The sequence below is a fragment of the Nilaparvata lugens genome, chromosome 1 (assembly GCF_014356525.2).
Source record: "Nilaparvata lugens isolate BPH chromosome 1, ASM1435652v1, whole genome shotgun sequence".
Lineage (NCBI taxonomy): Eukaryota > Metazoa > Arthropoda > Insecta > Hemiptera > Delphacidae > Nilaparvata > Nilaparvata lugens.
Genome location: NC_052504.1, coordinates 21,624,796 through 21,649,082, shown reverse-complemented (window position 1 = coordinate 21,649,082; position 24,287 = coordinate 21,624,796). Strand labels below are relative to the sequence as shown.

The following is a 24,287-nucleotide window of genomic DNA, read 5'->3' as shown; positions in this document are numbered from 1 at the left end:
ATTCTATTACTAAAAGTAGCCTTGTTATTTATAATTATGCATGTATTATGTTTACAGTGACTGTCATTGGCTTGAAAAAGTATAGCAATTTAATGGTTTTTCAACTAACCAATAAATACAGTTATTGACGAGTAATAATTGGTTAAAAAGGTACTATTTTAAAGAAAATTCGCTTTTGTTTGAAGGAAAACCAATTTCGAATTTCTTTGAAAAATTTGAATCTTGATATTTTAAAAACATGTATTCAAATTTGAAGTGATTCTAATTTAAAATTAATATTAATTTTATCATGCAATTAAACAAACTCCTCATGTTAGAACTGATAATAAGAAGTATCAAAACTCAAGGTTTTAATAAATTATTTTTATTGGTATATGAAAAGGATAAAAAAGAAATGATAATTTATTTGACAATTTGCTTTTATAAAACATTTCTTTTGAAGGAATGTTATTGACTTGTGATAAAATACATAAAATAATATCAAATAGTAGTTTTGTGCCATATAAATACAGTGAAGCTGATCTTGAATGAAACACTTGATAAACTTTAATTATTAAAAATTAGGTAAAAAGTGCAAGAAAAAGAGATCATACTTGAAGATGTAATGTCAAAGTAGTACTCTGGACTTCCAAGTAATTTTTTGACAATAATGACTGACTAGTCTAGATTAGATACATGGTTCCTTTCGATCACCATTACTAGTAAATTGACCAAAAGCCTATAATTAAAATTTAATTTACATTAAATTCTATTATTCTAGACTATAATTTATTGTTGATCTCTAGGTATAGTCTTCTATCATATCTAGATATGACAAGAATTGTTATCCTTCATTACGATTATCGAACTTCTATAGTAGAGTGCTTAAAGAGTGTTTAAAATATATTTCATAGCGTGAACAAAAATATACTAAAATTACTACATAAAATATATGAATATCATGCTAAATATTGCTTGTTTTAATAATAGTGATATATAAATACGTAAATATTGAATGTTTTTTAAATGTACTATTAAAAAAATATAGTTTTCCGTAAATATAATGTTGGGATTCATGATAACCCAATCAAATTTGTAATCGATGATTGTATTATACGAATGTAAGGACTATGGAGATAAAACTATATGAGCAAAATTACAATTCATTAAAGAAAAGTACATAATCCTAGAAAGCTTATGGAAAATTAAGTATGACAGAAATCTATTTAAAGTTATGAATGATTCCAATATTCATAAATATATGAAGAAGAGAAAAAACTAAGAAGCTAGTATCATAAAAAACGTTACAAATTCAAACTTACAATTCTTGTATGCTTATTCTATGATAGTATAAATTACTCTCACAGAGAATAATTATTATTGCAGTGATAACGTGAATGTGAAGATATTATGAAGTGAAGCGGAAATGGAAATTAAAAAAAAGTTTTGAAGATGATAGTACAATAGTTGAAATTATATGTAATAACGAATACCGTAATCCTATTATTGATATACTTGAAAGAATGAATAAAGCATTAGATATGAGTATGAGGTTCAGAGTTTGAATTAATATGTCAGGAAAAATGTTTCAAGATTGAATAAGTCTTAGTCAGTATCTCACTCAGCAAACGTCTCACAACATCAGGCTTAATTCATTTTCTCTCCAATAACAACTATTAATGCTAATAAGATTTACCAAAGATGAAGTGCTTAATTGAATAATTTTGATATTCATTCCTCGTTTAATATTATATTATACTGTGATATTTTGTTCCTCAGATTTTGAATCTGAATTATAAGTTTCCACATGAATTTAGTTGATAAACTATCTGAAAGACTGTGGAGATTATTGAAAGATACATCTCCATTCGATGTTATTCTAATTGCTTTACCTCGTTGATTGGATCAGCCTTTAGCTTGTATGTTCTTTGGGTGGCAACAGTTTCTTGACAATTGGACGGTACAAGTACCATGGCATCCATAAGATGTGTCCCATGAAGTAGAAGCTCTTATGGACTTGCCACCATTTATGGTAAGAGAGCAATACAAAGGGTGCCATACAGTAGCCCATGAAAACCAGAGTGTAGACCTTCAGAGCCAACCAAGTCAATTGCTTCATTCCAGGTTTGCGGAGAAACTCGAGAACAACTCCGTTGCGCTGCAGTATTGGCTGTAGCTGCAACATAAATTAGAAATCGTTTAGTACTACTGTACCGAGAATCTATGTGTTTCAATCTATAAAAATCAATCGAGAAAAATGTTTCATCATTTAAAACTAGGCTATACAAATGCATCACCTATAGTATATTGTTCAATATAAACATTAAAATATATTATTTTTAATAAATTATTATCAGAATTTACAATTATTATTGAGATAAGTGCTCAATAATATTAGATATCTACAGAAATGAAAGAACTATACTGTGTCATACATGACATCAAAACCCATTCAATTCTTGAAATATTACTTTGTGAATTGGAGATCTGGCAGCGGATTTAATTATTAAATGTAATTGATAAAGCGAGAAGTTCTCCAATGTACAAAGATGAAACGTGTGTTTTATCACGTTTCGTGAAGGCAATATTATGGGTTCCAGCTCCATGCTATACAAACAAGAGTGAGTCGACTTTTGGTCTGTGAATCAAGGCTGCATGTTTCTTCACATAAATAGATTTTGAATTTTTCTTTCGAGGCCCGTATTCTTTGAACCGTTTGTGAAACATAGTTGTTGTTGAGTTAAGGCATTGGTTACCTGAAGGATTTTGTCTTGAGAATTCAATTGTTATAGGCTGTCGCAGTTCTGGCAGTTTAAACTTACATAATTGTGTTTTCAGGATTTGAATCTTGTAGGGAAAGCTGGTGTTTTGATTCAATCAGCTGGCATAAGTTTTTTATATTTTTTTTTTATTTAAAATCGGGAGTGCTTCAACTGGACCTTGAGGAGCAGGCCAAGGGACTCTTTTTAAGGTAAAGTAAGATAATAGTTAATTGTACATTTTTTATTTTTCAGACCCATAATTCTAAATAATAATTTTGTTTTTATTTTCAAAAAAACTGAACGACCACAGATCAGATAAGCGAGTAGTCCTTAAACTATTATCTGATTATTATAATCAGAAATTTTGTTTGCTGATTATAGTTGTAATCTTTCCTTTATCTCAATTGCACTTTTTTTCTCTCTCTCATTCCCACCATATCGCTTACAACTGTTATTTTCAATAGAAGTATGAAGTGTTATGATTAATAGTTGGGACTAGAATCGAGATATGTACTCTATAAGAATGAATCATATGATTCTACTACTTTAAGAATGCAATAACTATGAATGGTAAATGGTATATTCTATTACTCAATAGAAGTATGAAGTTCTATCGCTTCAGGACAATTTAGTCACCGAAAAAACAACTCAATTTCTCGTGATTGGGTCGATATCTTTAACCGAGTGCTGAGTTCAAGATCGACATGTATCTAGACTCAAACATCGCAGTCAATATATTGATAACGATTCAATAACGATTGGTGCTCTGGAAAGATTCATAATACTAGATGATTCAACTTCCACTTACATCTTTCTCCATAATCATACATATGAACTCCAAGAAAAAGCACATGTAATATCCAGAGTGGAGACCATGCCAGACGGCAAGGAAAACCAGTACACCAAGTTGAGATAGCTGCCTGTTGCCAAGGAACTTCAATCTCTTGTAAATGTATCTGGAATTAAATTAATTAATAAAGATTGATTCTAGTACTGATACGATTGTCTAACCTACTTGAAATCTTTCAAGTTCCTATAACCCAAAGTATGTCGTCACTCTAAGCTGGAGAGGTTTCAATAGGGAAACAGCTGTGGCTGTATTTATGGTAGAACATAACGCAAATGTTGTTCATACTGTATAAATAATGAGAGTAAAATATTTTTTGATAACATTCTGAGAAACAAAATAAAAAATTGAATAGGGAGGAGCATAATGTGTTTGGATATTGTTCAAAATACGAGGGCAATTCACAAAGTAACAAACACTTCCATCTGACGCCCCTAGGCTCGCCCAAATCAATTAATTTCAAGTACAGACGTGTTCTCCTATTCAGTGGCTTTCCAGTTGTACCAGCAAAAGTGACATTGAGCTGCGCATTGTTGCAGCATTCACGTTTTAAATGTGTGTGGCAGTTGAAAATCCCGCGACTTGTGATGTCAGATCATTAATACGGGGTTTTCAAGCTAAAAAACCAAAAACCGATTGGAATTTATCGTCAGAGTTGTGCGAAGTGTACAGAAACAACTTTATGACTGAAAGTTCGGTCCGGAAATGTTGTATACAGTTCAAAAATGGCCGCACTAGGGTTCATGACGAGAAGAGTGGACGATCGAGCTTTGTCACAGATGAACTGGTTGCCAAAGTCGATCAGAAAAATCGGAAAAATCGCTGCTTTACAATAAGTCCAGATCTTGCTCCAAGTGACTCACTTGTTACCGAAAATGGAGGCTTGTTTAGCAGCACAGCGCTTTGGTGACTACGACGCGGAGTTGCAGTTGTGTATCACCGGGTGGCCATTCTATGACGAAGGAATTTCAAAGCTCGTCCACCGCTATGATTACTGCCTCAATCTGTTTGGTGACCATGTAGAGAAATAGTATTTTTTCTGCTCTTTCAAATATTATAACTATTACAAAATTACAATTATTGTCTCATTCAATCTTTTTATTTAATTTCAAAACGTTTGTTATTTTCTAATTGCCCTCGTATATATGATAAAGGGAAATCATCATCTGCACACGATACACATAGGTTATGCGACTTGATTTAAGATTTGAATAAACGTTGAAAATTCTCTTAATACAGAAGGCATCCTGATGATACTTACTGAGCAACCCAATGATTAGTGTTTATATTGAATGCTTCAATATAATGACCGAACAGAGTAGTTCCTTCGAACAATATCAGATTTATGTTGGAAAGGCCATTCCACTTTGTGTTGCCTTTATCATCCTTTCCATTGTAGGTTATTCCTGTAATTAGAACAATTCATGATACAATATTGACAATGAGAAACATGAATTGTTCAAGATTAAATATAAAATGAAGACCATGCCAAGTTAATCCAAAAGCTTGAAATGTTCACACATGTTCAACAAACTTGTCCTGTCGTTAGTGGCCACTCCAAATACTCATATGAAGTCATTGAATCAGTGATATTAATATAATATGATAGATTCCTTTCTGTTATATTGTTCTTTCTTTTTATTGAGGATGATGCCCTCATGAGATTTTTGCTTGTGCTTTGGTAACGGAAAGTGCGAGGGTGATTTGAAGAGATGATCAAACTCCTACCGGCGGGATTCGAACCCACGAACAGGTAGCGCTAGCAGACTAAAGGGTTCAACGTCTTGGCTAAACTGGCCGGCACTGTAAGTATCACGATTGTTGAATCCAATATCAAAAAAGTTAGGATTTGGTCATTTATATGGGAATTGCACATCTCGCAACTCACACAGTGAAAATGATGCTTATAACTATATAACAATAAGTACGCTATGGCTATTCTTAATAATGTTCTGTATTTTCTATTCTGAATATCTACCACAAAATTTTGATATAGATTAATCATAAATCGATATATTATTATTATTTGAGCACGTTGTTCCAAATTTGGTCTAACAATAGTTTTCTAATTTAAATGAATAATAATAAAAGAAATACCTGAGGCGATACACACAGCTTCCACAAGTAGCCATACAGAAATATATTTATATAAAGCCAGATGTCCCCAAATTGCAAGAACGGCGCAACGGGTTATGAAAGAAAGCTCCTGTAAATCAAATAAAATCATAAGCATTTTCAACTCCTCAACGATTTCACGAACGAAATACAAAATTCATAAGCGTTTCATCCAATATCTTAATCGTTTAATTCTATGAATATCATTACTTAATTTTTCATATTCATTAACACTGTCAGTTCAGTTGAAGGTCACGCAAGACATGGAAGTTATCAAATCGATAGAGTCGGTTATAGCAGTCTTTGTGAAATTGCCAAAAGCCAAAAATCATGTCTCCATAATTTAGGCTGTTTATTACAAACTTGGATTGAAATTATTCATTATCTGAATGTGCATGTACTTCTCTTACACGCTCAAAGCTAGCCTGTTGTTGGTATCCTTTTTACTTTCCTTGCCCTATTACCATAGGTAAGGAAAGTATTGCTTTCCGAAAAAAATTAAGGTACCCCAATTTCCAAATTTCTATACGTTTCAAGGTCCCCTGAGTCCGAAAAAGTGGTTTTTGGGTATTGGTCTGTGTGTGTGTGTGTGTGTGTGTGTGTGTGTGTGTGTGTGTGTGTGTGTGGTGTGTGTGTGTGTGTGTGTGTGTGTGTGCGTCTGTGTACACGATATCTCATCTCCCAATTAACGGAATGACTTGAAATTTGAATCTTAAGGTCTTTACAATATAAGGATCCGACACGAACAATTTTGATCTGATGCAATTCAAGAAGGCGGATGAAATGGTGAAAATGTTGTCAAAAACAGGGTTTTTCGCGATTTTCTCGAAAACGGCTCCAATGATTTTGATCAAATTTATACCTAAAATAGTCATTGATAAGCTCTATCAACTGCCACAAGTCCCATATCTGTAAACATTTCAGGAGCTCCGCCCCATCTATGTAAAGTTTGATTTTAGATTCCCAATTATCAGGTTTTAAATACGATTTAAACAAAAAATTCCAAGTGGAAAAGATTGAGCATGAAAATCTCTATTTTCACCTAAAATTGAAAATAAGCTCGAAATTCGAGAAAATGTTATTATTTCAATTACAAACTGTTGATTCTATTAAATCATTCACTATGAAGAGATAGCAGACCTCGTGTGTCTCCAGCGCTATTGTCCTGTCACCAGCTGGCTCAGATCTTAGAAAAGTAGACTTGAGATGCGCGGGAACACTAGCGTCAGTTTATAAATTTTCATAACGGCAAGGAAAGTTGTGTGAGTGCGCCACACCAGATTTTTTGTTATTAATGTACCAACCAATTAAAAAAAAATTAATTGATTGTGAAAAATCTAAAAATTTTCAAAAAAAAACTTGAAACAAGTTTATGAATTACTATTGTATGACCTTGATAATGCTATAGCCTCTTGAATTCAAACTAACTTATAGAGAAAATTGGAATTAATATTTCATATTGAAAAATGTAGCCTACATTCATAAACCGGTACGAAGTATTTTGTAAGAAAACATAGCGTACAATCCAACAATAACGGCCTTCAAGTTGTTTCATGTGAATGTGTAACCAAATTGGGTTATAATTGAGCACAATGAAAAATAATTATTACTGAGATATGAACATGCAACATTTCAACAGAGCCTACAAACTATTATTCAAAACCAAATAAATACCGTAGGCAATGTTCCATCATATAAATCAAACGCTAATCCCGACAAACGCAACGTCAGGACACATTGTGGCATTGTCCATTTTATATCGTAGGTATCGGTTGCAGTCATATAATATCCTGAAAAATTAATACAAATAGGTCAATAACATAATCCAACAAATTTGAATGCATTTTTTACGTAATGAAAATGATGGTTCTTGGTCCATTCCAAACTGCAATAGATTAACACATTATTTTGTCACTTCATAACCGAAATGCAGTCATTTATTTGATCCGATAAACAATTTGTTTACTCACAGTCTAAAGCTGCGTTTACACCAGAGTTGTCAACAAAATGCTGTCCACAAATAGTTTTCTACAAAAAAAGTTGTCAATTTTGTTCTTGAATTTAGAGTAACAAAGTGGAATTGGCCCAGAGAGCGTACACGGCGTGAACTTTTTTGGAAACTTTGTCAGTGTTTCCCTTACTTAGTGTACAACAAACATTTTGCTTAAAACAAGGGGTTTCACGAGTTGACTGACGAAAAAATAATCTTTGCTTTTCAAGAAATTGGCAAAAACAAATGCCGCAAATTGTTGAAAACTCTGGTGTAGACGCAACTGAAGATAATAGAGTGACACAATAATTAATCCACTCTTCCATCAACTAATTGATGCATATCAGATACAATATGCACAAAACTTTCTAGGTGAGTCAGAAAAATCATTTTGAAAACTGTGTGTCCCAACGCTCCGCAATGGGTAAAATAATTATTACAAATTACAAAATTATATCCATGTAATCTTCAAACAAGTTTAAAATTCTTAGCAAAAAAATATTGACTCAGGCTGGGATCAAACCAGAAACCTCCAGATCCACAAACAAGAATTAAAAAAATAGGTCTTTATCCATTCTTGGTAAATTCAGAATAAAGTTGCTAAATTTCAAGTTTATCATTTCGGTAGTTGAGATGTGATGATGCGTCAAACAACATACCCCAATCTGTCCTGAATAAAATCATTTCTTTATAATATAGTAGGGAAAGGGATGGTATATTGTAGGATGATAATAATAATAGAGGAAACTCAAATTTCAAAAATCTAGTAGCAGCGCAGCATTTTATCGAAACCATAACAGAAAATAATTCACGATTGGATATATTTTTCTGACTATCGAGAAAACCAAATTACTTTATATTAGTAAAAACTAATGTGAAATGGTAATTCACACCAACGTTCTACATCAACGTTCTGTGCTTGAATTCAATGATTCTATTTCAGCCAGAAAATACATAAAATACGAATAATACAGTACAATCAATATAACAATAAATAATAACTAATAACAATAAATATATAAAGGTAATACAAAACATGCAATGCAACAGCAGGCTTCATCGAAACTATTATCTGCCACAATTATCAGAGTATTATCAGTGTACTATTTCGTACAGCCAAACAGAGTGTTCTTGAATTCATTTGGGTAAGGCAGGTGAATAATAATTAAGAGGTAAATATAAATTTAAAATTAGCATTTTGAGTTTGTTAGAAGCCGCATTGTGATCATCCCACCGGGATTAATACAGAGATTATATACAGACATTATTACATAGATTAATAAAGATATTAGTACAGAGAGGTGTAAGGTTTATCAGTAAGATTTTTTCGCATTCAACGTTGTCAGTATTGTTCTGAGTCAGAATAAATCTAAATTAGTGTCAAGAACATTGAGGTTTGGAATTTCCTTTTCCATCAAGTGATCAAGATCTGTAAGTGCGAAACATTAATATATACTATAACTACTGGTGTCATTGTGATATGTTTTTGTCAAATCGTTTTCGGGATACAAATAATCGTGAACATACTGGCCGACCAAGTACTTCAAGAGAATTGCAAATCATGTTGGACACTTCTGGTAAATGTGAGTTATAATAATAATAATAATAATGTATTAGCATTGATAGTAGATTCAAAATACAATTTTCAGTTTTCCAAGTTTGTTGAAATGTACAAAGTATTCAACACTACCATGACAATTTAGTTAAAATAGCGCAGTTAAGTATTATAGTTCCAATATATAAAGAACGAGGTGATGCGGATAGAATTAACAATGCACACCGAATCTTACGACTAGGACATCAATAGATTTCATCCGTGACGAAGTATAACAAACTCATCTATTACTTTGTCACACAAATAAAAGAACCGATTGTTCTCTCAGTTCTACTTGAGCTTATTGATAACAAATCTTTTGTCCAGCATGCTATGTTCTAGATTTATTTTAAAAAATGAATTTTTTCAGTACCTATTTGAATGAAGAAGCTTAGAAATAATCCGTCCAAAGAAAATAAAATTGCAAAAATGTTGCTTTATTTAGATAGGGAAACGAATAAACCATAGGACTCTAACAATTCGCATCAACAGAAAATTATTTACTTATCTTCTTACAATGAATCAAGACTTTTTGTCCCATCGATGTATATTTTATACTTATATAGTTATCTTATAAGTTGTATCTATAAGTTATATATTATACCTATAGTTGGATTTTGTTGTTTTATACATTTTGTTAATCAGAGCACATTGATGTACGTAAAATATCAACGTTGAAATATTACATTTTGATAAATGAAATATCGTCTTATTCCATTCACATACAGAAATCTATTTATAGGCCTACCGTATTAGAAATCGTAAACAATCGACTGTTCAAAACAGGCTAACCATAGTCCTAATTAGTCTGGATTATTAGAACCCTTCTATTATTGTATCTTGAATTTTACGATACTAATTTAAAAGCATACGATCTCCGAATGATTTCTCCAATTCATTTCCACAAAATCAATATTATGCTATAGAGTGACACATTCCGAAGTATCTACCCTCTCATCAGAGAAATAATTTATTTTATGGGACACAACAAATAACTCAATATTGAATGTCGGTCTTTTAATTGGAGCATGCTTTTAGCACAACCCGAAAACAGATAAAAATAATAAATTATTCAACCAATATCCTAGTAACAATGAAATGACTTGAAGTTATCGAATTAGAGCGAATGAGTCGAAGTAGCAGGAGCTGATGCTCTTCAAACAGTAGAAAATAATTATTCAATCGAAAGCACAGCGATCCAGTCATAACCCAGTTAATAATCTATTGAGGAGTCAAGGAAATTTCTGGTAATAATAGTAAGTGAATGGTATTCGAGAAGATTTGTGTGAGTAACAAGTCCTTAATTTAAAATGAGAATTCATTATTACTCACCTATGAGCAAATAAGCCATTGTGAATGATAGCACAATTATCGGCCCACGATACGAATTTTGAAATACGAGAAGAACTATGTAGACAATTACCACTGTCACCACAGTGTGTAGAATATCAGATCCTGAAAAAAACGAGAGCATTTAAAAATAAATATTACATAATATTCATATTGAGTTATAAGGATATGATAGAAATTTTTGGATCACAAAAATTATACCAATAAAATAAGAAGAGATTATGTCAGTATCAAACTTTCAAACGGTCATATATTTATAAAAAGTTTATAGGCGCTCGTGCAAAAAAGAACTATAATAATTATAGTTCAATTATTGATACATGCAATCAGATGGCAAACTTTAAGCCTAATATACTTTCATTAATCTTCCAGATCAATTTCATTCAACATATTTAGAAGAAAAAGTGCAAGTAGAACTTGTAGTTTTAGTAGAAGTAAAAAGGTAAAGCGCTTAAAAAAATAAATATATTATATATGATCTCGATAAAAACGAACTGAATGATTGAGTTTTATATTATATATATGTTTCACAAAATAATTTGAAATGGCAGATTTTTTGCTCTTATTTACCGTAATAAATATTGTTAAAATTTCAATAATTTAACTCAACTCGAAATATACTCGATAATGCAATATTTCAAAAGATGATGAATAGAATAGTGTCTCCAGAGATTAGTTCACTATATTTATAGTTGAGTTCACTATAAGAGCAGCAAATCATAATGATAGAGTACTGATATACGAACATGAAATATTAGAGATGCCATCTTATCTTTTGCCTCCTTAATGAAAAAAATCAGCACTTCTAGAACAACTTCAATCGATTCATCTTGGAAAGCATGAACACTATTAAACCTACACAGAATAATGAGAAAAACACTATTGACTCACCATAGTTGAAGTAGTTTATCGCTAATCCAGTTAAAGCAAAGTACAAATGTTGAATATTCGGAAGTTTTCCAAAAAGAGTGTACCTGTGAGTCAGCACAATTGGGAAACCTATAGAAAAACAAATGTAAAGTTCAAATGCATAAATGAGAGCACTGAAGCAATGAAGATAAGCAAGGAATATAAATGCAATCTAATATATTAATCTCAGTTTCAATGCAACTCAACACAAAACAATCTTCAATAATTCATTCATCTATTTAGTTGTACAAATTATTGATGGAAATATAAACATTTGAGAATAAGAGACGGAATTTTCTACCTCAACAAAAAAAGAAACATCATTTACCAGTATAGTCCAGTCAATACAAGGTTATATAGAAGAAAACATTTAGAACACAATTTTTGACACCGCAGATGTGTTCAGGATAGTAAGGATATAAATAAATTATATCAAAAGTCCCCACCTCTTCCCCCTGTGCTGAGGGGGTGGGGCTAATTGAAAGGTAACATTTTTGGGGTTTTCGTACATATATATCTCGGAAACTATGGTTCTTACAGATATTCTATAAACAGATTGAAGATTACAAATTGAAAATTGATGTTTTCTATATCTTCCAGATTTTTTGAGATATTCGCTCTTCAAATTGTGACATGCTAAAGGGATGAGGATGAGGGTGGTTTAATAGTCGAATTTTTTTGTGCTTACATCTTGGAAACAATGCGTTTCACCTACATGACTGACAAATCGAAAATGGAGCTTGATAAAAATTTCCTACAGGTTATTTCAGTAGAATTTTGTGATATCTTAAACATTTTTATATAGGTCTTGAAAGTGTTGAAACAATAATTTGTTATCCAATTATTTGCTTTTTCAGGGCTAATCTCCAATAACCAATAACTATCGTGGTGTTGAAAGTAAAGTTTCCTTTCGTTTCTGCTGATATCGCTCTGTCGTCGAGAGTTTAGAGTATTTTTTTTTTTCAGTTAGTGGTAAGGGTTTGTCAGTCAGATCCTACTTGACTGGAAGGAAGCAGATCATATCCAACCATTGGAAGTGTTCTCTCACAGCATAAAAATTTTGATCGTGGCATGCCACAGGGATCGGTGATGGGCACACTACTCTTTCTGGTTATGCTCAATGATCTTGGGCTCCTTGGACTGGTGCTGATATTAGGGGATGACAACACAATCTACTCTAAAAAGCAGACAGTTGAACATGCTGATTTGCGGGTTCAGCCGGTTTTTGATAATGCCAAGCAATGGTTCTCAAACCAGCTTGTGCTTGAATGAGAGGAAATCCAAGCAACTAGAATGAGTACTTTACAGTTTGCTAGCTGCACATAAATTAATGGTAAAACTGCTGGGATATGTTATTGACTTGCTGCGTAGACTCAGACCCCTTCTCATCAGAAAAGATTTAATGATTATGTACCTCACCATTTTCCATTCCCATATTTTGTATGGACTCCTGTACATACTACCAGTGCATATTGTCTAGTCTGCTGCATCGTCAAGGGCACCGAGGGCAGACATATGCTGAGAGTATATCTTCATGTACAAGGAGACTTTAAATTGGCATACCGCTTTGCAGAAATAGCCCTCTCCTATCTTTGCATTGCGCCTATACAACGATCTGCCTGTTGGTGTGAAGAATCTACAGGGTTTTGCTAGTTGAAATCTGGTTGAAGAGGAATCCTTTCTACTGAATGAATATTTTTATGCACACAAGAACAGTAGGCTATAGTTTAGCCTGCTATCTAGCTTTTTGACGCTATCCATCCAGTTTAATGGTCATGGATGTAGAAGGAGGAAATAAAGAAGTAGTACGGAAAATATTTGTTTTAGTAGAAAGTTAGAAGTTTTAAGAAAAACGTAGAATGGTTATGGGGAACAAATATAACGTTTTTACTGACATATTTTGATGATAAATGTTGTTGCGGTCAAAATAGACATCTATTAGGATAGATAAATTGCATTTAATTATAAATCAATAAACAAAATCAACGACATAACCTAAAACTGCAATTGTTCCACAAACATAAATAAACAATAATTCTAGTACCAACATAGATGGTAAATAAGTAAGTAAGTAAGTATTTACATACAATATTATACAATAAATTAATTTTGATGTACTAACCTAGAAAAATTGAAATAAGAAGTCGAAGAGCAGCTTCCGATGCTCCGACAGAGCTTGCTAATTTAGCAATAAGTCCTGGACTACTCATGGATATTGAGTCCTCCATTTTTGAACATTAAAAATGTTTCTAATAATATATATTGCATACAGTTAAAAGTCACAAGAATTGTAAGAACTTCACAAGTTTTGTCTCCTCACGTCCGCAGTGTCCTCGGCTTCGCCATGATATTTGATATGACCGTCATCGTGCGTTGTCGACCTCGTCCTATGTATCGTATGATATCGATGATCGAAAAAAACGATGGAAATGGAAAACTCGATTGCGGAATGTGGATTACCTTTTCAATACATTCCAGCATGATTCATGATTTTTTAAAATTTGCATTCGAATATTATTCTTTTCAATGCATAAAATAAGTTAAAAATCGAAGAGAATGTAATTTGTAATATAAATTACACTTTTCCTATAAAATTTTAATTTGGATTAAATTGAATTTTAAGGTTATCCGCTGAAAAGACGTAACATGACGTAACACTCACAGACAAGAGAACAGAGCTGTGTACTGTCATATTTGAATACACAGCACAGAACCGAAAACCAACAACCAAGCAGTAGTCAGAAAACTCCGCGTATCGCCGTTTGCCGTATCCGCGTTTTGCTAAGCAGATAAAAAAAAACTGCGTTTACGGATAGCGAGGTGATTGCGTGATTCTACGTTTCTAAATTCTAATTTCTCCAATGTGTCGTTTCTTGAAATTATTTTTTTTCTTTGTAAATACAGAATCTGCAAATAATTAATATTATAATTTAAGTTTTTTCAAAACAATTAACAGGTGACAGCTAGGGTATCTAACACAGCATGAATTTTTCAACTGGCTTTTCTTCTAATAACTATTTCAAAATTCATGAAGTCATATCGAATGGTAAAAGAAAATAATGGTAAGGAATATAAATTCAATTCTATTAATATTTTCCTATTACAGTATCTCAAATCCTTGAAAGTTAATTGTTTTTTGAGGTTAGGATTCAGAGAAACAAAATATTAACGACAAGCAGACGGACGTATGCTGACAATGTCAACTTTAAAAAATTTTGCTGTGCATTTGGACTGCTAGCCCCCAATGCTGTCAAACCTCTGTATTCAGACGTAAACTCACATAATTCTAAAGACACGGTGGCTTCAACACGTTGCAACATTCGTACACCTTGGAAGGGCAGGGATTTTCCCTCAGTCTATAGCTGTGTTGAACATCTTTTAAGTAAATTGATAGTTCAAATGCAGTCACCCTGTCATATTTCATTCTTTGGCTTAAATACTTAATGTTGTAGAAAACTGGGGATAAAAAGATATAGCTTACAGTGTCACAAATTGAAGGTTTGATTAGCCGGTTAGGATAGTCGAGAAGGCGTTACACCTTTGCTATACCTACTAGCACTTAGTTGTGGGTTCAACTCCCGTCGAATGCATTGACGCTTAATTAATCGTCATAGAATTTGCATTTTTCAGTTTACTGGCAACTCCACACTGGTTCAATATATCATGTTGATAAATTTGTTGAAAATTTGCTTCAAGGTCAGCTGCTAGTCTTGTATTGTGGCTATAGACACAGCTTCCTAGTTTTCCTTTAATTGCTTAAGAGATTCAATGTCATGGCTGTAGGCAGTAAGCACGCCTAAAGCACTGAGAAGTGATTTTTAGTAGTCGCTACTTCCAGCAAAAGTGATGGTTCAGAATGCTATTAGCCGAACATCCTTCACTGTTAGTACATGTGCCCAAAGGAGTAGCCCATATATGAAGTGGTTGTAAAAGAGTGAGTGATATTCCATCACAAAACTCTCTCTGCCCATTGACCAACGTGTGTCTGAGTTTTTTTATCATTCTACATTTAGACATGAACTGAGACTATCCTGGATTGATTGATTGATTGAGTACTTTATTTATGTGGATTACAATATATACTGGCTTATACACTTATATACAATAGCTTACAATACAGCAAAATTATAGATGAATTTACATAATATACACTAAGAAAATAATTATTGAACTGTATATGATATGAAAAAGCAATTTGTAATATAATAACTATAGATAATTTAATCATATTTTTATGCATCTACATAAATTGGCGGAGCTTTGGACATATCAATGTCCATTCTTCGGAAAGAATATTAAAAATATCCTCCCCACTAACTCTCTACCAAATAATATGGATAGGATAGCATCCGTCACATTTCAGCCTTCCATCTAGTCAGAAGCTACCGCTCACCCATCCAGTTTGACTGGCTCAGGCTCTGCTCTCTATTCAGTGAGAAAATGATTTTGTTTGATTTTTATCAGTTTGAGTATGTTTCACTCTCTGCATAATTTGATTATTATGCTGACCTCTCACTTGCCTTACCTCTTGTTGCACCTCTAGTTATTTCATCTGCAAGGAATACTGCTTCCTTTTTTTCTGATAAGTCTTTTATAAGAAAAAGGAACAGCTAGGTTCCCTGCACCCAATGGTTCTCTGAACACAATGCTTGTTTTCCCTCACCCTTGATGTAGCTTCTTTCAGAGAGACTGCTTGCATTCTAGTATGCAGATAATTTTAATAGTTTCAGCACAGCTCCCCCCATACTATACTTCTCATGTTTTGCATTACTATTTGGCACGTAATTGAATTCTTTACTCAGATCACACAGTGAAAGCTAGTGCTTCACCGCCACACTCAAAGACATTCTGTATTTTACTAGTCTGTAGATTAGATCACTAGTCAGCGTATTCAAAAGCATTATAAATGTACGGTACAAGAAATAATTTTAATAAAAATGTTTGGAAATTAGTGATAAATCTCATTGAGTTACAATTTACATGTAGAATAACCCACGATATTTAGATGAAAACTCTTCTATATACCGTGGAATAACCCAATTGAATAAACTAGTATCTGTAATTTCTCAAACTTGATGGGTGGTCTTGGAAGCTGAATTAAGTCAACTCAAGTCTTAAGTGCCATGTTGCAGATCAACTCATCAATATCTGTAAAAATCTTGATGAGAGTATTTATCAAATTTTATACCTTCTAGAGCATATTTTGATACAATTTTCATGACCAACTAGAAAAAATATTTCCGTTGTACAATCCATCATCTGACCAATGTACTCTATGTACTGTAAATGTGCCGTGTACAACAATAATTGTCGCAAGTAACTTGTCTATAAACTTCATAACTCTTGTTTTTTTCAGATGGCCAATCTCTCTGATCTAGTTCGCTCTCACAACGCTGAATCTCACTGCATCCATTTGAAAAAACCGACTGGAAAAAATGAAGAAGATGGAACAGAGGAATCAATTGAGAATGATTATCCTAAAAACACCAGGCCTCTCGAAAGTCAAGTCGCTGGTCACGAATTCATGTGTGGAAAAATAAAAATAGGTACTTTCACGCAATCGAAATTCAATTTTTCTTCATCTGAGTTTCTTTACAAGCGGATAAAGATCTTAAATTAAATAACTTCAATTAAAATCTAGAATGAGTTACATAAATGCTGTGATGGAAAAAATGAGATTTTGATGTTGTCAACATTGACAACATCAACGTCTTATTCTTCCAATCATGGAGAATTACCACTACATTCCCTCCCATACATCCAAATTATTGTTTGTAATAGTTTGGTGACAAGCTCAAAACACTTGAATTATTCAAAATGAATCATGTTTAATCAAGTTTATTACTGGTCTATATTTTTGTAGAAGCTTGACCACCTACCAATACAAAGTATTTTATCGTCCATATTTCGTCGTTTGTTCAATATTTGAATGGACATCCTGTTCCTGAAAATGTTTGCACTGAATATCAATTAAAAAACAATTTCTCTTCTAAACTATTAGAGAGAAAAGTTCGGGGAATAGTGTTTCTACTTCTTTTACATGAAACCTATTAACAAATAAATAATAACGTCTGAGCCCTATAACGTCAACAAATAAAGTCATTCGGTTCTATTAACGAACTTAGAAAGACTCTAAAACCTCCAGTGTGAATTGATGTCATTGTTGAATATTTGTCAATATATAAATGTGTATCAAACAATTTCTGAACTCGTGTTTATAGGAATTAGTTTCCATTATTTTGAGTTTGAGAAGAATGAGAGAAGTTGGCCTTTAATAGTAATTTGCACTTTAAAAGCTTCAACTGAAATGAATCAGCTGGTGACGGTGACTCAAACTTAAAATGAATCACAGTATAACATGTTGTTTTGTACAGTATTTGATCGTTTAAAATGAAATTTCGTTCAAACTGGCACTGTAAAAACTGTGCATTCTTTATACCAAATTCTGCACTCGTATTCATAGCAGTTCATTTCTTATTAACTAAATGTGAGGAGACCTGTCAATATAGTCTCTCGGTTAGACCATTGCAAAAATTATGTTTCAAGTTTAAAGAATATAAATTTTATTATATTTCAGATATTATTTGTTTTTTCAGGCATGCTGAAACATGAAGATGGTTATTTGATGAAACCAATTGTTCGACCTGTACAGGGCGAAAGAGAATTGGCATTCTATGAACAAGTTCAACAATCATCCGATCCAATACTCTCCACGTTCAAAACATTCATTCCCGAATATTATGGAAGTTCGGTAGTGAAGGTGAATGGGACAGGTAAGAAAATGATAATAACTCCATGAAATTTAGAGTTACAAGTATTATTGATGCTCAAAGTAGTTCAGATCTAAATAATTTCCACTGGAAAAATGTTATATCTCAGAATAGGTCTCAATGATGCTGTTCTGTTGTGTTTTGTGGTTCCAGGACTATTGAAATCTATCTATAGTGAGCTCCACGTTGTAATGGCTGTGGATAAAGATAGGAGAACAACGTTGCCGATCCTCTGTCATGTCAATGCCTTCTATAGACGGTAGCTGATACAGGTTTATTGATGTAATATTAACTGTTCATTCTTCTTCTAAATAATCAATTATATTTTATTAACTAAGAAATTATATTTTTCAATAATTTCATTATTAAGATTAATATATTTATCATTATTAATATATTTTTAATTAATTATTAATTCTAAATTGTTAAAAGACGATCCGGCAACAGACCAAAGCAGAAAGAGATAGCACTATCAGCTTTGTTGAATGACAGACAAGGATATCAATACCATTGCTAATCTAACACTGCCATTATTACGTGGACCTCACTATAGTCCAAAAATCTTTTCTTAAGGTGCATTTTCGTTCGTGCGTAAATTAATTTCCGCAGTCGACGATGACAGGCATTGTTGACATTCATATCATCCAAATTTCAAGTGTGCTAAAACAGCTGATCTAATAACTTTTCATTATTTGTCTTTATTATTAAAGAATTAAACATTTCTAATAATATCAACATATTGCCATTTAAAAGTATAAGCCCAACCTACCCCATTAAAATATAATTGAAAATAATCTTTTAGTTTATGTAGACAAATTGAAATCTACCCAATCTGAGATTGTCTCCCTGTCTTGGTCGACGTCGGCATTTACGCACAAACGAAAACCCAGCTTTAGCTAGATTAAAAATATTTCTTCAGTTTCCTAGAGAAGTGGATATTTCTGCACTTTATTACAGTTTGCAATGCATTATTTGAAGCAAGCTTCACTTTCTGCACAATCTATCAGGCGGCGTGCAGAATGTAAAGTAACTTACTTTCTCCAAACCACTTGATTCTTGAGGATATACAAACAAGAAGCTCTAGCTTATCGTACCTACACTAGATAGCATAATAATGATATTCCATTATTGCCGGGCATTTTGGCTGCAATAAATAAATGTATTCGTCTCTTCCTCTCTTCATTCTTTAATTATTAATTTTATCGTTAATTTTCAATAAAATTGATTGATATTCATTTATTTATTCACATTTCATAATTCACAAATCAAATAAAATATGATTATTTATATTCATTTGTTTATTCACATTTTATAATACACAAATAGAAAAAAGATCAAAAAAGGAGGAACAGGCCTAGCCTAAAACTGTTACCTTTCCGAGTGAAATTAATTTGTATTTTAGATATTGAGTGAATAGTTGTTATTGCAACTGAAGCAAGTTGAAAATTAGATCAAAATACTCTATGAAAGTCGTTTTATTCTATGTTAATTGGTAAATTTTCTTCTGATGTGAAATTATTTGGTTTTTCAGAAGTGAAATTTATTTTGTTAAAAGACATGACTCATGGATTTAAAGAGCCCTGTATAATGGATGTGAAGATTGGGAAGCAAACTTGGGAGCCAGGAGCCTCTGCAGAGAAAGAAAAATCTGAGAAGGTAAAAAGTTTCATGAATATTTAGTTTTATTAGGAACAACCTTTCTTGCAAGAAATGTAAGAGTACTGAAAAATAGAACTATGTAATTTCTTTATAAATCTAAAATTTATTTATGTTTTACATTTTTTAATCTCAACATTGATAATTTTTACTCATAGTAACTCCAACTTTATGTTTCTTTTCCAGATAAAGTATGCTGATTCGAAAAATGCTTTATCATTTTGTATACCAGGATTCCAGGTTTACGATGTAAACTCAAAAATATATTCGAAGTTTGGAAAAGATTACGGGAAACAAATGGATGCAAATGGAGTTTATGAAGGTACGCATATTTATTGATAACTGTCTGTCCCAATTAATGCTCCAATTAAATGAGTTACATACAATTTTCATCGCTTTCTCTTCAAGTAATGAAATAAATAATATGTATAACATTCATTCTATTCACTTGGGTAGTAATATGTAGAACAAGATCTGTGAATGGCTATGACCGAAAATACAGTAGTCACAGAGTACTCGATTTAGTGCTTGAATGGCTTTTCGATCAGCTTTTAATAGATAACTTTATCACTGAACGCATGAATGTATCTAAACATCTACCTTTTCATATTCTCCAACTACCATCAAGCTTTTTCCCCCAACAAGGCTCCTGCCACATTATTTAGAATCTATTAGAACTATATCAGGAGTTCAGGACATAAAAATGTCAAGATGAAATCTGTAAAATTCATGAAGAATTACTGATTGTCAATTGTACAATTCCGCTCATTAATAACAGTTATATTTTTCAACTAAGATGGATTTCATTGACTGATTTCAGATGTTGACTCACTGACATCACTCAAGGATTTATTTTTACAGTGCAGTTTTATTTGCAGTACAGTTTGTGTGATGTATTGTTTATACAATTTATGCTGTTTGAATTTTCATCTTTAATGAAGCCACTAAACAAGAATGTGAGATTTTGGCTGTAATACTGTGAGGTTTACAACGATTGAAGTCATTCGGTAATTATGGTGTTGAAGTGTTTACTAGAATCGTACCTTTCATACACCAATTGTACTTTCGCTACTCCAATGGAAGTTCTCTACCGTGGTTCAATACCGTAGTTTCATTGTAAAATATGTCAACATAAAATTATATTTAAGAACAGTCAAGATATTTATGTAATACTTCTTCCAATAAGGATTTCATATACTGTATATAGTATCAGATAACGTCTTGCTATCCCTTCTCATCTTTTCCCCTTCTTTATTCTTCTCCCCACCCATTCATAAGATTCATTTCAGTTAAAAACATTAATTAATGATGTAATTATGTTAACTTTGATTGCAATTTTTTTACAGCACTCAGAATGTTCTTAAATCATGAAAGCGGTGCCAGCAAATACATTCTTCCTCCAGTCATTGACCAGTTGCGAACTGCATTGGAATTGTTCAAGAATCAAAAAGTCTTCCATATTTACTCCAGCTCAATTCTGATGGCATACGATGCAGCAGTGTTGCGGCAGCTCAATGCATCTGACTCCCAAAACAGTGTTCAAAGTCAACAAATAGGACTAAAGTCTTGGTACTGTGTGTCACTTATAGATTTTGCTCACGTTGTTCCCGCCAATGACCAACTGGATTTCAACTATATTTCTGGAATTCAAAGTTTGGTTAAAGTTCTTGAAAATATTCAGTCAAGCTAACCGTTAAAAGTACATCGATTTCTTGCCCAATACTACTTTACAGACAGTATTATTCGTTGAAAATTTATATATTGAGAAAATATAGTGAAGTCATTTAATTTATTACAGTTAAGAGTGAAAAACACTACCATGGTGCATCCAAGACACAGTAGAATCTGATACAACGAATTCCTAAGTTAACTTACTGTACCGCATCTATTTTGAATTTGCTGCTCTTATAGAAGTTCAAGTATAAATATTCTCAATTTGTAACGATAGCATTTCTTACTTATTGTTCACCATATTAAAGTGAATGTGGTAATTCAATATTTATCATACTAAGGACTGCCTTCTGCCTTGATATACCAGTACAATATACAGTTATTAAACTATGTGATACTAATATTCAATAATTTTTGTTATGTAACTGTTGGCAATATTTTATGAAAGTAGTTATTCAATATTAAATATTTATTTTTATAACATTTATTTTCTAATAAAGACGTTTTCCCAAACTAGAGTTTTCAATTTCTCAGCCAGTAAACACCAACTTGAATCAACTCGCGATAACTGGCGAAGATTTTTTCAAGATTCCTTTATCAAAAGATTGATTGATTTTTATTATGATGTGCTAGGGCTCCACATACCCACTGAGAAGAGTTGATGAAATATTAACAAGTTTTGAAAATTATCGAAATATAGTTTTCATAAAAGTCTATATTTTCATCTACTTACTTTCCCATATATCATGTAATAAGAATTGTTGTACAGTAAAGTCTGGATTTCCAGTGAATATCTGCTGAAAGGAAGAATAGTAATACCATTAGTTGTTATGATAGTGTTCACATATTGACAAAATAATAGTAATGATATTGTGTGACCTGGCTGGCTCAGGTCTCGTGTCAGAGTTTTCAGTCGCACACCTGATCAATTTCAGGGCCTCTGATATGAAAGACTGTTTTTAGGCGGCCGGGACCGTAACGTGTCTATCCGAAACATGGGAGTTGCCCGAGAAAAATATCTCACCCGGGCCGGGAGGCCTGTCCTCTGAATTATAATGCTAGCGTCTAAGGGTCAGACTATATTATTTAAGCGGTTTTTCAGTCGGCAGGGCAGGAAGCTCTTCTGATTGGGTTGTCGCCTCAAATAACGCTCAATGTGGTCTGGCCCTAATCCAAAATTCAAATTCAAATTTTATTCAATCCAATTCACAATATTTACAAATTATGAGAAAAATAATACAGCTTAACAATATTAGAGTAATAAGTTAATATTTTATAAAGTACATAAAAGTCTAATTTATTAAACAAGTAACAATAACATCAGACAAGAACTCGAACATGCTAAACCAGGACTAATTTGTGAATTTGGATAGAAAAATACTGCTTGCTGAGAGTACAAAACTCTACGTCTGCGAGCAGGAATGAATATCTGATAATTTATGAATTTATAGAGAAGTAGAAAAATATAAAAAGAAGAAAGAAAGAAAAATTAGCAACCAATCACTCACACATTCACACTAACCATGCTCACTCTCCAATTCCAGCTCATTTAGCCAATGCATAGCCACCATTATCAGAGTATTTTAACTAAGAAACCACATTGAATAAGGTCTCTAGATAGTCAGGCATAAGACCTCTAAGCCATCCAAGAACTTTTGTTTTAAAAACAAGTCGATTTTGTGTTCTCTTAATTTCAAGAGGAATATTGTTGAAAAACTTAGGGCCGAGAAATACAAACGATTTCTGGAAACAAGTGGTATACGATTTAGGAAGTCTTAGTAAATCAGATGTCACTCTCCTAGTTTGATAACTAGGAACATCCCTGAACAACGCATGACCACAATTTCCAGACATAACATAAAACATATACAATACTTTGAAAACATAGATATATCTGAGAGGCAAGCATCTGAGACTCTGAAAGATAGGAAAAGAATGTTCATATCTACCCTCCTTCTTGATGGCACGAACTATGGATTTTTGTATAGTTATTAAGGGCTTCAAGTGACTAATGTAAGTGGAGCCCCAACAATTTATACCGTAGCTGATTTTTGATTCAAAATATAGCTGCCTCAGGACACTCATAGGGAGAAATTTATTCAAAAAGTAGAACTTCCTCAGCATTAACAGCAGATGTCTTTTTATATTAGTAATATGATGAGACCAAGTGAGCTTTTCATCAACAATCACACCCAAATATTTTAATGAGTCAGTTTGACCAACCACCTCACAGTCACAGTCATCACTCGCACAGCTACCATGAAACTTCAGTGCAGAAGGCAATGTCCATGATGTTGATAGTGTAAACAGCATGTATTTTGTTTTTGAAAGATTGAGCTGAATCTTATTGTGTCTAAACCAGAGCAACAGCTTGTTCAAATCATCCTGCATTAATCTTACCAAATTGGGGCCATCCAGATCACAATATGCCAATGCAGTGTCATCTGCAAAAGATACAGGCATACCAGAGAACCTGAACGAATAGAGATCATTAATAAAAATGAGGAACAAGATTGGCCCAAGGACTGATCCCTGTGGTACACCACAGTCCACTACCTGAACCTCACTCTTCACACCTCCAATGGCTACATATTGTTGTCTGTCATTCAAATAGGACAAGAACCAGTCATGAGCCACGCCCCTG

General features: G+C 32.8%; 2 protein-coding genes across 3 annotated transcripts; one reads left to right on the top strand and one right to left on the bottom strand.

The window, feature by feature from the left end:
* Positions 1-342: 342 nt before the first annotated feature.
* On the bottom strand, positions 343-13,934 carry LOC111050212 (lysophospholipid acyltransferase 5). The gene is made up of 8 exons (XM_039431315.1): positions 13,669-13,934; positions 11,529-11,636; positions 10,620-10,742; positions 7,378-7,493; positions 5,686-5,860; positions 4,850-4,994; positions 3,550-3,697; positions 343-2,155 (listed from the first exon to the last, which is right to left on the bottom strand). Exons 1-8 carry the CDS (start codon positions 13,772-13,774, stop codon positions 1,892-1,894), a joined length of 1,185 nt encoding a protein of 394 aa, XP_039287249.1. The 5' UTR covers positions 13,775-13,934; the 3' UTR covers positions 343-1,891.
* A 308-nt stretch (positions 13,935-14,242) lies between these two features.
* LOC111050213 (inositol polyphosphate multikinase) lies at positions 14,243-21,764 on the top strand. Of its 2 annotated transcripts, none has more exons than XM_039422028.1 (6): positions 14,243-14,366; positions 16,903-17,092; positions 18,143-18,319; positions 19,848-19,972; positions 20,159-20,294; positions 21,319-21,764. In XM_039422028.1, exons 2-6 carry the CDS (start codon positions 16,903-16,905, stop codon positions 21,660-21,662), a joined length of 972 nt encoding a protein of 323 aa, XP_039277962.1. In that variant the 5' UTR covers positions 14,243-14,366; the 3' UTR covers positions 21,663-21,764. The 2 variants fall into 2 exon arrangements, with proteins under 2 accessions (XP_039277962.1, XP_022192187.2); XM_022336495.2 differs by having other exon boundaries at positions 14,249-14,608.
* The last annotated feature ends 2,523 nt before the right edge of the window (positions 21,765-24,287 follow it).